Here is a 16300-nt window from a genome sequence, read left to right as displayed (position 1 = left end):
ATATATACACATACACTTTTAATGGTTTGCTGACCGGTTTTAAACTGTGGCATCTGCTTACTACTATTCTCTTTAAAAACGAGGTAAATGGGTGTAACTGCTCCATTTCTTCTCCGTGGGTGGAAAGGCAGGACTCTTGAGCTCCCGTAGGCGCTGCCGGGGTTGAGGTACCGCTCAGGCTCCATATCAATAGGTGCTGTTTGGTAAGCGATACATCTTCTGCCATCACGCTGCCCCTGCGTTCCGGGGTGCCTGCTCCAGGCTGCGGATGACGCTCCTCCCGCCACGGCACAGACGCACAGCGCCGCGCGGGCACACGCGCTGCCATCACATCCGCTGCGCGCTCCGTCGCCTCTGTCGTCGCTTCCGGCGGCGCCGCCTCACCCTGCGCCTGCGCACTCAGGACTTCCTTTCTCAGCGCCGGCGCCGGGCAGGAAGATGGTGAGTGGGACTGGGGCGCCGTGGCGCATCCGCCGGCATCCGCCTTGAGGCCGCCGCACCGGGGCTGTGGGGCGACGCAGTGAGGGGAGGACAGTGCGGAGACGGCTGCGGGCGCGGCACGGAACGGGAGAGCCTGTGGGCCCTGTCCCAGGGGCGAAGGTGCTGGACGAGCTGTTTTCCGCCTGGACGGCCTCTGGGCAGTCGTCCGAGAGCGAGGAATGGCAGGTCGAGGTGGGGTGGGGGTGAGACGCTGCAAGACCAGACAGTAAGCGGGTGGCAGTGCTTAGTAGCTGTGCCGGCAAAAGGAGGGTCCCGTGCGGGATCGGGCTGGCCTTGAGGAGGAACCTGTCCGTGCTGGGGCTCGACTGCCGGGCTGCGGCCCGCTCTACCTGAGCCTTGCCGTTTCATAGCTGACACTCTGTGTACAATGTCAGGGAGAGGCGTCGGTCAGCTACAGCAGCGCTGCTGAGTGCTCTGCTGTGGTGTCAGGAGAGGGGAGCAGCTGAGGGGACAGCGATGCCAGGAAATTTGAAGCTTCTTCTCTCTTGTTTCCCAACAGGCGAAGCGTACCAAGAAGGTTGGGATTGTGGGTAAATATGGTACCCGTTATGGTGCATCCCTTAGGAAGATGGTGAAGAAGATCGAAATTAGCCAGCATGCCAAGTATACCTGCTCCTTCTGTGGCAAGGTGAGATAGACCTGCTTCCCTAGCCCTTAAAAAAGACTTTACTATTGATGATTGAAACACAGTTTGATGCTTCAGAAATTTTTCTGTTGAAGAGAACTCAACTCATTTTGAGACAGTGATTCGTTTATTGTGAGCTTTAGGCTACTGCCAAAGTCTCTTACAAAACAAAAAGACTTAGTGGGCATTTCATGTGGATGTTTAATGGTAGTGTAGTGAAAACGAACATAAATTACATTTCATTACCCAAAACAGCAAGAATGTTCCTACACTGTACATTTTAGGTATCAAATAAAAAGACTTGACAAAAAGAGTGATTGGCCATTGGAATGGGCTGCCCAGGGAGGTGGTGGAGTCACCATCACTGGGGGTGTTTAGGAAGAGACTGGATGGTGGGGTGCTTGGTGCCATGGTTTAGTGGAATGGAATGGGAATGGAATGGAATGGACAACCCATCACCCAGCACCATCTAATCAACTAAACCATGGCACCAAGCACCCCATCAAGTTGGACTCGATGATCTCAAAGGTCTCTTCCAGCCTGGTTTATTCTATTCTAATTAAAGCACACTTGTTGCCCTGATAATTAAGGCATGACTTGGGATTTTAATTTTTTTTTTCCTTGCAGTAGCTTTACAACACACCTGGAGGAGGTGGAAACTTGCTTTTCCCACTTTTTGATTGCAGTTAGATGTATAACTTTGGGTAGGGAAGGATTTCTGATAAGTAATCTTGCCTGCTCATGTACATGATCACAATTCACATATAGATCATAGAATCAGTGAGGTTGGAAAAGACTTCAAGGATCATCAAGTCCAACTTGTCACCCAAGACCTCATGACCACTAAACCGTGGCACCAAATGCTATGTCCAGTCCCCTCTTGAACACTTTCAGGGATGGTGACTCCACCACTTAAAGATATATTTTGTGAGAGAGAGGCCTGGGAGCTTGTGCTGTATCCAGTTAATGGTTGCTGGTACCTGTCAAGTAGGTATCTTTCAGTGGCTGGGAATTAAGGAAAAAAAAAGCCAAACAAATTGTTAATACATAGTATCTTGTGCACTGAGAATGTTAATAACCACATTGCAGATCTACTTAAATCCAACTTGGGTCTAGGCAAACGCGTTGTCCCCTTTGCAAGGTGGTAGGGTCAGTGCTCATTACTTGCTCTTAGGATGCCCTCCAAAGAAGAAGCAGTTCAAAGCAATTTTGGGATGTCCAGGGAGCACCAGTAAGATCAGTGCTACACTGGTCATCCATCCATGGGGGAATATCACGTACTATGATGGATGTAACTCCTTACAGTTTTTCTTGTTCCAAGTGAGCTGAATTTTTGATGATGTGCCTAGAAATGACCCACTTTCTATCTGAATGAAAAACTGGCTGTGAAGAATCTGAATAAACACATTCCCCAGTCTTTGCCTGAATTAACTATGGCTGTAGCTATGTAGCTATTCAGCTATGGCTGAATTAACTATGCTGAATCTTTAGCCTGAAGTTTGTTTGACTTTTTCAGTTGATGGAGAATGCTTTTTTCCTCTTCTTTTTCCCTTTTTTTACCCCTCCTGTTACAGACCAAAATGAAGAGGAAGGCTGTGGGTATCTGGCACTGTGGATCCTGCATGAAGACAGTTGCTGGTGGTGCCTGGACTTACAAGTAAGGGAATGAAGAGGCTTCTGTCACTGTTTATTCTCACATAGTTGAGGCTTTTTATTTTAATTTTCTAATTTATTTTAATCTATTAGGTTAATTTATTTTATTCTATCGTAGTGTCATCATAGTATTAGTCAGGGTTGGAAGGGACCACAAGGATCATCTAGTTCCAACCCCCCTGCCATGGGCAGGGACACCCCACACTAGATCAGGCTGGACAGAGCCTCATCCAGCCTGCTCTTAAACATCTCCAGGGACGAGGGCCTCAACCACCTCACTGGACAACCCATTCCAGGGCTTCACTACTCTCATGGTGAAGAACTTCCTCCTCACATCCAGCCTGAATCTCTCCAGCTTCATTCCATTCCCCCTAGTCCTATCACTGCCTGAGATCCTGAGAAGTCCCTCCCCAGCCTTCTTGTAGGCCCCCTTCAGGTACTGGAAGGCCACAATTAGGTCACCTCGGAGCCTTCTCTTCTCCAGCCTGAACAGCCCCAACTCCTTCAGTCTGTCCTCATAGGAGAGGTGCTCCAGCCCTCTGATCATCCTTGTGGCCCTTCTCTGGACACTCTCCAGCACCTCCACATCCCTCTTGTTATAGGGGCTCCGGAACTGGAGGAAGTACTCCAGGTGGGGTCTCACCAGAGCTGAGTAGAGGGAGAGAATCACCTCCCTTGACCTGATGGCCACACTTCTCTTGATGCAGCCCAGGATGTGATTGGCTTTGCAGGCTGCAAGTGCACATTGAGAGCTCACATTGAGCTTCTCGTCCACCAGCACCCCCAAGTCTCTCTCCTCCGGGCTGCTTTCCAGCCAGTCACTGCCCAGCCTGTATTCTATTCTAATTTATTTTACTCTACTAATCATTAAGTTGGTCTGTCTCAGGTCAGTGATACATGGTGGGGGGGAAGTTTTGCCTGCATTGTTAAAATTCAGTTGAAATGGATCAAACTGGATTTGATTGCTATTCTTTGCAGTAGCTGTCGTGCAGCTCTGTGGATTTTGTACCACCTGCATTTTATACATCATACTAATTAGAGTTGTTGTTTATACAAGGTGTTATGTTTGGGCCAGTTTTTCGGTCATGTTGGAATAAAATGAACAGAGAAAATGGCTGTTTCATCCAGCCATCTCAGGATGGAATCAGCTCTAGGCATGACACCTGACAGTTGTCCCTCTGACCTATTCTAAGAAGAGCTTTGACAGCTTTTAATAAATATGCCTGTGACCTGGGGAATATTTTTTTCCTGCTTTAACTGTACAAAAATCTTCATAATGTGAGGGGACTCTTAGCCCTTTCTAAGCCTAAGCAGCGGGGGTTTTTTGTGGTTGCTATCCTAGCCTTTTCCAGCTCATAGATGCAGATTCAATAGGTGAAAGCAGGTTTACTCCCAATAAAAAAACACCTCCATGTGTTGCTTTTGTTCTAAAAGCGCTGAATCCCTGCAGTCATCACTGTGACGGTGCCCTCGCTTGCTCCCTCCCTTTACTCTCCTTCCCCCGCAATTCTGGTAGGAGACGCTGCTGCCCCACGCGTCACAGTCGCTAGGAGCCTGAGCCCACGCGCTCGCGCATCTGGTGGGTGCGTGACTGGGTACTTGGGGTTGAGATGCAGCTTGTGGAGTTGGGTGTGCTGCTGCAGACAGGCCCACGCTTTGTCATGAAAACCAAAGGAATCGGCCCCCTGCTGACGGTGCAGTCAGACGACAGCTATTGGAAATGTGTGCTTTCTCAAAAAAGTAACTGGCATGGGCTGCTCTCTTGCCTCATGGAAATGTCTCTGCTTCTTCTTCCAGCACCACCTCTGCAGTGACAGTCAAATCTGCCATTAGAAGACTGAAGGAATTGAAAGATCAGTAGAAGCCACACTGCTGCAAAACTTTTTTTCCCCCCACTGTCAAGACCTGTCCTTTTAACAATAAAAAGGTGATAATGGAGTGGAGTCGTGTTTCTCTTTCTGCAAAAAGCTCTGTCTTGCTGTGCTGTATTTATAGTTATGACTGTGGAGATACTAATACAGAATTAACCAGGTTGGAGAAGACCTTCGAGGTCATCAAGTACAAGTTATCACCCAACACCATCTAATCAGCTAAATTATGGCACTAAGTGCCTCATCCAGTCTCTTTTAAAAAACACCTCCAGTGATGGTGACTCCACCACCTCCCTGGGCAACACATTCCAGTGACCAGTCACTCTGAAGAATTTCTTCCTAACATCCAGCCTAAACCTCCCCTGGTGCATCTTGAGACTGTGTCCTCTTGTTCTGGTGCTGGTTGCCTGGGAGAAGAGACCAACCCTGACCTGGCTACAACCTCCCTTCAGGTAGTTGTAGACAGCAATAAGGTCTCTCCTGAGCTGCCTCCAGGCTAAACACCCCCAGCTCCCTCAGCCACTTCTCACAGGGCTTGTGCTCCAGACCCCTCACCAGCCTTGTTGCCTTTGTCTGGACACATTCAAGCAACTCAACATCTTTCCTAAACTGAGGGGCCCAGAACTGGACACAGTATTCCAGGTGTGGTCTAACCAGTGCTGAGTACAGGGTCAGAATGACTTCCTTGCTCCTGCTGGCCACACCATTGCTGATACAGGCCAGGATGCCATTGGTGTTCTTGGCCACCTGGGCACACTGCTGGCTCATGTTCAGCCTATTAGTAGTGCTGTCCAGTAGTTAAGTGGCTTTCTTTTTTCATTCTCCTTTGTAGTTAATTGTGTATTTTGTGGTTTGATTGTGCTGAGGTGAGCCTGAGGAAAGCTTACATACAGCTCATGGGCTCATCTTCATACATCCTTCGTGTCTGTGCCTTGAATAATGTGTCCTGTTACCAGCAGACCTTGAGGTTAGTCCACCTGAATGTGCTGTATGGCTTGCTCCTAGGTCTGGTAGCAGGCTCCCATGTCTGTATGTTGCTTAATCTGTACTGAGTTGCAAGAACAAATTGTGCTGAGCCAACTTGTGGGACATTCAGTCTTGGGAGGGGAAAAGCCTTCAGACTGTCAAGATGCTGAAACTTGGGTTTGGGTGTGGTTTTTAAAAAGGTGAGTTCCAAGTTGTTTTCACATTGGTTTTTGTCTGGGTAACTAGCACCTCTTAACCATAGAAGTGAGAAAACATGAGTCTTGGAAACAACTGACAGCTGCTGGAGGAAAAATAATAAGCAGGTAGCTCCAGCTTCAGCTTTAAATGGATTTGGGTGGTGATGGGCTATGGCAATACCATTGGTGAGCTTGACATCTTTGAAAGACTCAGAACTGGACCTGAGTAGGAGCCTTTTCCCAGGGTACAAGGGGTGTGTGTCTCACAAGTTTTCCGTGTCCCTGAACTCGTTTCCTAAACTTTGTTGTTTCTCTGTGGTGGTCTTGGGTTTGAGGTTTTGTTTGTTTGGGGGTTTTTTGTTCAGTGCTCTAAATTTCCTTTACTAAAATCATGTGTTCAGCTATCCAGTGTCATTCATACTAACGTGTGTCCTTCAGGCCCTACCCCAGCAGAGATGATGCTCATTCCTTGGGACAATCTGCTTTCTGGGAGAGACATCACTGTGTTTCTCTGTTGGCACACCTTGTTCTGCCTCTAGTGCAGGGTGAGAGATGGGCAGCAGGCTTGAAGTGGAGGTGGCGGTGGATGACTCCTTACAGCTAAAGGCTCTTTTGTCTGCGTAGGTAAACGTCATCATAATCTTCTGCATGTGTCTTATGGCAGGGTTATGAAAGAAATCTTTGATTTCAAGAAACTTAGCTCATTTTTCAAGAAAATGTTTGCTGCTGCTCTTCTTACATGACATGCCTACAGCAGCTTTCTCTAGGTATTTGTCAGACCTCCCAGCTTAGTCCTGGGTGCTGCCCTTGCTACTCCTGGTTGGTGCTAACCAGCCTTCCTGGAATGCTTTCTCCAAGCTGCCTTGAACTTCCAGTTAAGATATTTCTTCTCTGGTGATGCATTGCATACTGGTGTGTAGATAGCTGGAACAGCTTAAGGAGCCAGATTTTCTCTTGCTGGCTGCTCCTACCACTGAAGATGGGGTGAAGGGTGCAAGAGGATGGCTTTTGCTACTGTGAGATCTCTGCTGCCTGAAAAACATCTGCTGACCTGCCTCAGTCAGTTTAAGAGGCAATGACCCTAACTTTGGCTTACCTTCATATGTAGGTTTATGAAGTACTGTGTTCCAGGAGCTGCTTTGCAGGTAACTCAGCAGTCCTTTAGGGAAACTGAGAAGGAAGAGTTGGGGAGCTGGTATAGACTGGATGTCCAGAAACAGCTGTGTCCTAATTAGACCGCCAGGAAAAATGGGTGAAGCAGATGAAGGGAGCCACTCCAGTTGACAGCTTTACATGGAGGTTAGTGAGTTCAGGAGATGGCACACATCAGTGCATTGCCTTGGGAGAGTGCTTTTGAGGTGGTTTCTGAGCAATGACAACCCTTAAACTGCAGCAAAATAAAGACAACTTCCATCACACTAAAGGTGTCTTCATATGAGTCCTGTTGGGAAATTGTGATGAATCCAAGTGAGCACTGATGGCTTTGCTTGCTGCTTCATTGTGTGAAAGCTTTTGTTGCTAAAACATTTGGTATGTTGGTTTTGGTGGGGTTTTGGGGGTGGGGGAAGGTTCCTCTGGTGATATGACCATACAGCTTTGCTTCCAGAAGGGACGCTGAGAGGCTGTATTGCTCTGGAGGTCCACATTTCTACAATGAGACACCATGAAGCCACTTGAAGCAGGAGAAGCCTGACAGCTTGGAAACAGCAGACCATCTTCCTGTGTACTGGTGGGCTTTGAGGATGGGAGAAGGAAATCCTGTTTTCATTTAAACTGCAGAAGCACCACTTGCATGAGGTGTTCCTACTCAAGCAAACCTTCACAGAGAACTGCAGTGATACAGGGGCTGGGGATGTGGCTCATTTGCCACAGGAATGTCACTGCTATGGCTCACCGATCCTTCAGAGAAAAAAGTACTGCTCAGTCCTTGGAACACCTGCAGGTGTCCCTTGGTTAATCATGTCCCGTTTCCTGAAGTTTTTGCGCCACTAAAACCAGATGAAAGTGGCAAGCTGGAGAGTGTGATCCTGGCAAATTAGGATTTAGCTGCTGTCCCAAAGGCTGGCAGCTGGCTGTGACAGCTGCTGCGTGGAGGTGGGTGTTGCCAGCTCTTACTGCCCCTGAAAGCAGGGTAGTGGTGTTCCATATGTTGCCTTTTCTTCTGGACTCAGTGTGCTTGGGTCACATTTCTGTGTCACTTTCCCCTCCCAGTTCAGGGTGCTGAGACATGACTGTACACTTCTGTGCTTCCTTCATTAGAATAGAATAGAATTAACCAGGTTGGAAGAGACCTTTGAGATCATTGAGTCCAACCTATCATCCAACACTATCCAATCAACTAAACCGTGGCAACAAGCACCCCATCCAGTCTCTTCCTAAACACCTCCAGTGATGGTGACTCCACCACCTCCCTGGGCAGCACATTCCAATGGCCAGTCACTCTTTCTGGGAAGAACTTCTTCCTAACTTCCAGCCTAAAGCTCCCCTGGTGCAGCTTGAGACTGTGTCCTCTTGTTCTGGTGCTGGTTGCCTGGGAGAAGAGACCAACCCCTACCTGGCATTAAGGCAGAGCTAGTCATTAAAGTGCAGGTTTCTGATTAAAGCCCACTTAGCTGCTATGGAGTAGCCATTCATTAACAGGTGATTGCACAGGTATCTTATCTAAGGTGACTTGTATTCCTGACTTCTATTCCTGATTAACAAATTATTGATTACCTTTCGGATTAGTAGTAGCAGAGAGTGGAAAGTTGGACCGGGTGGAACTAGGAATAGAAGGTAAGGATGTGAGATGATCTTTTGGTCTGGGCTGTGTGGTCTTACTTGCATCCCTGCAGAGCTCCTGGGCTTGTGCTCTCCAGAGAGCACCGTGGCATCCTGTCCTGCTCCTGAGCAGAGGCGTTTTGTTCTGGTGAACCTTCAGGGTTGCCAATCTCGCACGTTTCCCCAAAGGGAGAGAAGGGTGGAAGGTGGGAGGAGGCAGGATGCCGTGGTCAGGGCACCGTCACCTGGCAATGCTGCGAGTGGCCAGCGGGCGGCGCTGCCGCTCTGCTGCTCTGCTAGGCTCCATCCTCTGCGCGTCCCTTCCCATCCAGGCTTTGCTTGCCTCTGCGCCCATTATAGCTTCCTAGCTCCGCGTTTCCTGCTTCCCTCCAAAACAGACCGTGACGATGATTTTTAGACTGAAGCAGGAGTCAGTAAAAAAAAGAGATCAGGAGGTAAAAATAGGAACAGGGAAGTTGGAGTTGGGGGGCTTGTGGTCACTTGTCACCTCTAACAGAGCTGAATATGTGCCCTTGCTCTGTCCAACCCCTGAATACAGGGTATCCTAGGAGAATTTCTTGTGTCAACCACTTGTGATTTAGCCCAGGTAATCCTCAAAATGTGTTGTTTCCCCTAGGTTGAAACTTAGGGTGAAAACAGGAATTCTTAACAATTTTACTTACTGGTTTCAGTATTTTTGCTGTTATCTTAGTCAAGAACTTGTACTGGGATGTCTAAAATGCTGTAGAAGCAAAGTGCTGGCACCTGTCTTGGAGGATGTGAGCTTACAGCAGTGTCTAGCCCATCTGGAATGCTATAGCTATGGAAAGTGGAGGAGGGTTTGATAGAAACGGAGTCTTCAAATCTGAGTGAATATTCTGTAGGTGTTGCTGAGCAGGTTGGTTGATCTTGGCTGCTTTTGAAGAGCAAGTGAGGAGGGGACCTCTTTCTCAGAGCAATCTGTCAGTTTCACAGCATTTTTTATTTTTTTTTCCCCCAGGATCCTAAGGCAAAGGTAGCTGTAACCAAAGTGATACTTCAAGGGCCCAAAGGTGTTTTAGCAGTGCAAAGGAACTCAGAAACCGAAAAGTGAAAGAGCTCAGGGCTCTGTCCTCATTCTGATTTCTCTGTTAAGCATTTGTCTGTTTACAAAAGAAAAGGATTGCCCTAGCTTCACCTTATTTGTGCTTCCTGCTCCCTCCTGCTCCCTGACAGCCCGTTTGGCCTTCAGGGGATCATGATACTAAGCCTTGGGGTCACCATTTGTTTGTGTTATGCCACATATTGAAGATTGATGTGGCTTAGGGCTCATGGTGGTAAGAATCCTCTGCCACAGGCAGTTGTTGTGCCTTCTGTGTGTCCTGAATTAAAAGCAGTGTGAACTCAGCCTGTGTGCAGGTGCTCCCTTCTGGATTTGTGTCTGTCTTAGGGATTTGACTGTAATATCACCTGACAGTTGTTAAGTGATGGGCACGATGTTTTAAGGAGCATATCCCAGGGTGATTTCTAACTTCCATGAACAGCAAATGTCTTGGCCTTACTGTATGGTCAGCCTGCCTTCATTTTAGTGCACAATCAAAGGCTGCATATTGCTTTTCTGAGCTCCTTCATGTTGCATCCCAAGGAGATTTCAAATGGCAATTCAGAAACAAGAGAGAGTGGCACAGCTGAATCACATTCCTGGGACAACTGTACCCTGTCCTGGGATCATTTTAAAAGTCTCTCCCTGGGAAGAAAGGATGCTGGCTTTTGCACCTCAGAGTGTTGGACAATGAGGAAATCAGCCAGAGTTGGTGTATGATGTGAGCACCACTAACAGGCTGCAAGTCACCATCTAATTTTACACACTGTCCTAGCTTCCACCTGCTGCTCATCTCACCTGGATGTTCAGTAGCTCCACTTAGGAAAATGTAACTGCAGAGCTGGCAGTCCAGCTCCCACCAAAGAAGTGGGAAGGCAACACATCTCTGCTTCCCGGCTGTGCAGCGTGGTTCACAGCTTTTCTTGGAGAAGTAATTCCTTCAAGGATGCTACAAAGTGATACACAGTGACATGAGGCTGTGTGATCCTGCTTGAAACTGGCCTCAGTGCTCTGGAAGTGGGAAGTTGCCACCAGGAACCTATTGCTACTCCAAGCATTCGATCCTTAGCGGATGTCTTTTGAGGGCAGGGAGTGTGGCAAAGATGTGGACATGCCTCAGGTGCCCTTATTAGATGCCTGGGTGCATTTTGAAAATGGCTGCTTAGAAAATGTCTAATTGCTATTCTACATACTCAAAATGTGTTGTGTTTTTTTCCTTTCTTTCTCCCCCCCCCCCCCCCCCCCCCCCTTCTTCTCTTGACAAGGCTTTGGCATGCCTCAGATTGCTAAATATACTTTCCTGTTGCAAATTCTTGGCAAGGTTCTGTGCAAGGAATCACGCCAAGCAGTCTCTTCAAATGTTAACAAGCTCATTGGTGTGGCTTTCCCAGTGCAGGGTTTGTGCTCTTTTTTTTTCTTCTTTTTTTTTTTGCCACCTCTCTTCCCAAAAAGTCCCAACCCTTCTCCTTTCCCTACACTGTTGCTCTGAGCACATGAACTATGGCAGCACTGCAAGAAAGGATCTTTCTAACCAGAGCTGGGAAACGTGCTTGTTTTGTGTTCAATGGTTTGGTGTCGCTGCTCTGCTCAGCCTCCTGGGTCTCCTGTTGAGTTGGAAGTGTGGATCTTGGGGTGTTTCTGGAAAACCTAACCCATTTCCTCTCCTCTTGCACTACTTTGCTTTTTCCTGTGCTTTCAGCAAGTCAGACTGTGTCCTTGCATGGCAGTCATAGATTTGATGTCTTTCTTTGGGTAGTCTATTAGCAAGTGAATGAGGCAGTAGTACTCCCCTTTTGTTTCCTTCCACCAGCGCATCAAGCGGTTCTGAAGCTGGTGCCTACAATCAGGCAGGGACCTGCAGGCCCTTTCTCCTTAGGAGAGAAACCTTGCCCCAGGTCAAGAGCTGTGATGCTCTGGCATCTGAAAGTGTCAAAAGAAAGAAAGGTGGAAGAAGATAAAGCAGCATCACAAAGCCCCCAATGACTCCTAAAAGAAACCTTCTGTTAGGCTTCTGACATTGGTATTTCAGACTGCAAACCTCCCCAGGCTTCACTGGAGACAACCTTACCTAAGGAGAACCAAAGGGATGGCTTCCCTTGGCTTTTGCCCACCTCTATTTCTTCTCTTGCTCTCTCTCACTCACTTCCTGACTCAGAGTGTAAGCAGTGTCACTGTGGGAAAGTATTCAAGCTTCCTGGTGCCCCACCAGCAGAAAAGCATGGTCAGCCCCACAGGACTGCATACCTCAGGCACCTCCACCCAATTTCTCAGAAGACAAAATGGGCTGGAGCTCTGCTGTGGTGCGCATGGTCATGGCTGGCCCCTGCCCCTGCGGCAGCAGAGGTATAGTTGACCTGAGCTTCTTATTTTTGTGCAATTACAAGCACAGCTGCCCAGTTACACCAGATGAGGCTTTGGGCTGTGCTTTTAAAATGTCAGTTGTGCAAATGATTTCTTGGGTTTTGCCACTGATGTGTTCTCCTGGCCTTCAGTCATCGAGACACACCTTGGGAACAAGTGTTCGTGTTGGGACGTTAGATTCCCTGTGCTCAGAGTCCTACCTGCTCTTCACAGAAAGAGCTCAGTAAGGGATGCAGGGAAGCTACTGCACAGGAAATCTGGTTCTGGGGCCATAGAGCCTGCCTTCAGAACATTATAACCTGGGATGTGCAGAGGCCTGGAAAGTAATGGGCAGACCTTGGCACAGAAGAGGCCATACTTGAGACAACTGGAAGGGTAACCCAGGCAAAGTGATGACTCCCCATCTTGCCATTAAAATGCTTCTTGTTCACACTTTCTCTGCACAGTGTTGTGACTTTGGCCTGCTTCTGTGAAGTAGGCTCATTAACGTGGGCAGCACAGAACTGCTTCTCCTGAACCTGGTAGTTCTCCCATCAATGGTGACTTCTTTTGTGTATTTTATTCACCAAAATGGGATCTTTTCAACCTTGATTCAGTGGGCTTTTCCAAAGGCACCTCTGCCCACACCAGAGAGTATTTATTCATAACTCATGAGTTTGGTTTTGGGAATTTGCTCTGTGACCTCTCTTCACCTTTATAATTAAATCTCATGTCATAAGAGGAACATTTTTTCTTGCTCTGCAGTCCTTGCCTACCCTGAGAAATATCTTCTACAAGTTTCTGCTTTTCTCACCCAATCAGGCGGTGCTGGATCAGCTGCAGGTCTTTGCAAGGGTGGAGAGATGACCCAATTCCTCCAAATAAATATTATGTAATGGTAAATGCTAAGTGCTAGGCACTACTTGCCTCTTTACACTGACTATAGTTCTTAGAAGTACTCACCTTTGGAGGGAGAAGTTTTGATGCAAAGCAAGATTGTCTCCAATACCCCAGATGTGAGGCCAAATTGATTGCTTGAAGATAAGATCTTAGTCTCTATCAATCATATCTGGTCCATTCAAGCTGTTGATTTGAGATTAGAGGGCAAATCTGTAAAGGAAATAAGGAGAATAAAATAAATCATCTAGGCATTAAACAACTAACTTTTAACCTTAGTCAGCGGAAGATGTGTTCTCTGTAGTGCTTGAAGAGCAAGAAAGAAATAAATGCACCTTCTTCTTGTAGCAAGCAGAGATTTATTCCAAAGTAGGTCTACCTCTGACAAAAATATTGGTTATGCTGATAGTCCTCATGAGCTTCAGTACCTCTCAAAGTGAAGAAGCAAGCACTCAAAGGTGATAACCAATCAGACAGGTATGCAATCTTAAACTGGTTTGTGATCTCCATCAGTAGCTTGGCCATTGCCAAAAGCTTTGCTTTGGATTATTGTTACTGAATCAGTGCTTAGCATCTTAAGACAGAAATGTTTGTAACGACATGGACCATGAGCACTGTTAAGTCATTGCACATTGCTCACTTGGAGAATCCAAGGCATTAGATATTGCAACAGAGCTGACAGTTCACAGGATCACAGGATGTTAGGGGTTAGAAGGGACCTCTGGAGTTCATCAAGTCAGCAGGAGCAGGGAAGTCATTCTTCCCCTATACTCAACATTGGTTAGACCACACCTTGAATGCTGTGTCCAGTTCTGGGCTCTTCAATTGAAGAAGGACATTGAGATACTTGAACGTGTCCAGAGCAGGGCAACAAGGCTGGTGAGAGGTCTTGGGCACAAGCCCTATGAGGAGAGACTGAGGGAGCTGGGGTTGCTTAGCCTGGAGAAGAGGAGGCTCAGGGGAGACCTTATTGCTCTCTACAACTACCTGAAGGGAGGTTGTAGCCGGGGGGTGGGTTGGTCTCTTCTCCCAGGCAACCAGCACCAGAACAAGAGGACACAGTCTCAAGCTGCACCAGGGGAGGTTTAGGCTCAAGGTGAGAAGAAAGTTCTTCCCAGAAAGAGTAATTGGCCATTGGAATGTGCTGCCCAGGGAGGTGGTGGAGTCACTGTCCCTGGAGGTGCTCAAAAAAGGATTGGATGTGGCACTTGAAGCCATGGTTTAGTTGTCATGAGGTGTTAGGTAATAGGTAATAGGTTGGACTTGATGATCTCTGAGGTCTTTTCCAACCTGGTTGATTCTGTGATTCTGTGAGTCCACCCCCCCTGCCAAAGCAGGAGCATAATATCTAGTGCAGGTCGCACAGGAATGCATCCAGATGGGTCTTGAAAGTCTCCAGAGAAAGACTCCACAATCTTTCCAGAGAACCTGTTCCAGTGCTCCTTGACCCTTACAGTAAAGTTCTTCCTCATGTTGAGATGGAACTTCCTGTGCTGTACTTTACATCCATTGCCCCTTATCTTATCACAGGGCACAAGTGAGAAGAGGCTGTCCTTTCCATCTTGACACCCAGCCCTCAGATATTTATATACATTTATCAGATCCCCTCTTAGTCTTCTACTTTCTACACTAAATAGCTCCAGGTCTCTCAGCCTTTTCTCATAAGGCTTAGTCATCCTTGTAGCCCTCTGTTGTACTCTCTCAAGTAGATCCCTGTCCCTCTTGAATTGGGGATCCCAGAATTGGATGCAGCTATATTACTTCTTTTATTTCCAAAGGGCGGAGGTAAGTCATCAGAGTGGTTATATGTGACGTTCAGGCTACTTCATATGGCCAATATGCTGTTCTTCCCTTTCCCACTGTTTCCATTCTTTTTTGATACGTTCTCACTTTACATGCATCCTCCTGGATGATGTGAGTTCCCTGAGATGGAATATCTTCTTGTTTTGTCCACCTGTGGAGAGCTGAGCACACAGGATCCTGTATGTGTTGCCTTTTACCTCAGCTGCTCATCTGTAGGATGGAGATCATCCAAGCCTTTGAAAACACGTTTCAGGAACACTCCCTGCAGAAAGATGGTGCCTTTGTCAAAGGGAGAACTTGCTATCACTTGCAGAAAAAGGGTTTGCATGGGAATGAGAGAAGCTCTGGCCTGTGGTCATGCTCTAAAGCAGCTGTATTTTTAACATTCAGAAGCCAGCAAAGATGAAAGATTTCTGGTTAACCTCTTTACTCCCTTGGAAAAAAAAAATCTACAAAGACTTGATAAATATTTTGCATTAATAAATTCCATTTGTCTTATAAAACATAGTTTGCCAACTACCAAAGCAGGGAAAATATTTTACATAACTCTTCAGTGAAATGTCTAAAAGGTTGCTACAAGCCTGGTTTGAACAACTCTTTCCACAGCCCAGAATGTGAAGGAATGCTAATCTTTACCCAGGCTAGGACCAAGAGGTGGGTTGACTCTGGTTGGAGGCCAGGTGCTCATTAAAGCCACTCTTTCACTCCGCTCCTCAGCTGGACAGGAGAGAAAAAGGTATAACAAAAGGCTCACGGGTTGAGATAAGGACAGGAAGAGATCTCTTAACACCTGCTGTCACATGCAAAACAGACTTGGTTTGGGGAAATTGGTTTAGTTTTATTACCGATCAAATACGAGTAGGATGATGCCTTCCCCACACCTCTCCCTTCTTCCCAGGCTCAGCTCCACTCCCGATTTCTGTCTTCTCCACTCCAATGGTGCAGAGGGACAGGGAATGGGGCTTGTGGTCAGTTCATCACATGTCTTCGCTGCTCCTTCCTCATCGGTGGGGAGGACTCCCCACACCTTTTCTCTGCTCCAGTGTAGGATCCCTTCCACCAGAGGCAGTTCTCCATGAACTTCTCCAGTATGAGTCCTTCCCATGTCCTTGAATGGATCCACTTGATGCTTTGCATCATCCTGTGCTGGTTTAGCATCAAGCTGTGAGGATGGCAGGGATCAAGCACAGCATCCAGGGAAGCTGTAGAAGGTTCATCTTGCCACTTGCAAGCCCACATCCTTGACACTGGTTAGTACTTCCCAGCACAGAGAAATATGAATTTTTAGGGTTGGTAGAGGGAAGGAACACCCTGAGATGAGCAGGGTGCAGACGAGGTCAGGTGACGTTCCCAAGACTACTCAGGCTTTGGCACTTGGAGCACTCCAAGCCAAGCATGGTTTTTTAGTTTTGTAGGATGCATGTCATCACTGCTGATAAGCCTCCCTTCACCTTTTCTGTCAGGCCTCTTCTAGCCTATTCCTGGGTTATCAACTTGGCCTGCAGGAGCTGGGGTAATTTCTCTGTTTAGTTTAAGTCTATCTCTTGGCCACCCATGCCTTCCTCATTGTTGATGATCTATCTGCAGATTTTCACATGCTTATGCT

The 16300-nt window shown here is 47.3% G+C and overlaps 1 protein-coding gene across 1 annotated transcript; it reads left to right on the top strand.

The window, feature by feature from the left end:
- Positions 1-334: 334 nt before the first annotated feature.
- RPL37A (ribosomal protein L37a) lies at positions 335-4717 on the top strand. The gene is made up of 4 exons (XM_068138911.1): positions 335-441; positions 1001-1129; positions 2701-2783; positions 4577-4717. The coding sequence occupies exons 1-4, from the start codon at positions 439-441 to the stop codon at positions 4638-4640; spliced, it is 279 nt and encodes a 92-aa protein (XP_067995012.1). The 5' UTR covers positions 335-438; the 3' UTR covers positions 4641-4717.
- The last annotated feature ends 11583 nt before the right edge of the window (positions 4718-16300 follow it).

This window comes from Melanerpes formicivorus, unplaced genomic scaffold, assembly GCF_026170545.1.
Source record: "Melanerpes formicivorus ecotype bairdi unplaced genomic scaffold, bMelFor1.0.p_v2 SCAF_5, whole genome shotgun sequence".
NCBI lineage: Eukaryota > Metazoa > Chordata > Aves > Piciformes > Picidae > Melanerpes > Melanerpes formicivorus.
Note: the sequence above shows the minus strand (reverse complement) of the source record. Positions and strands in the feature narration are given on the sequence as shown.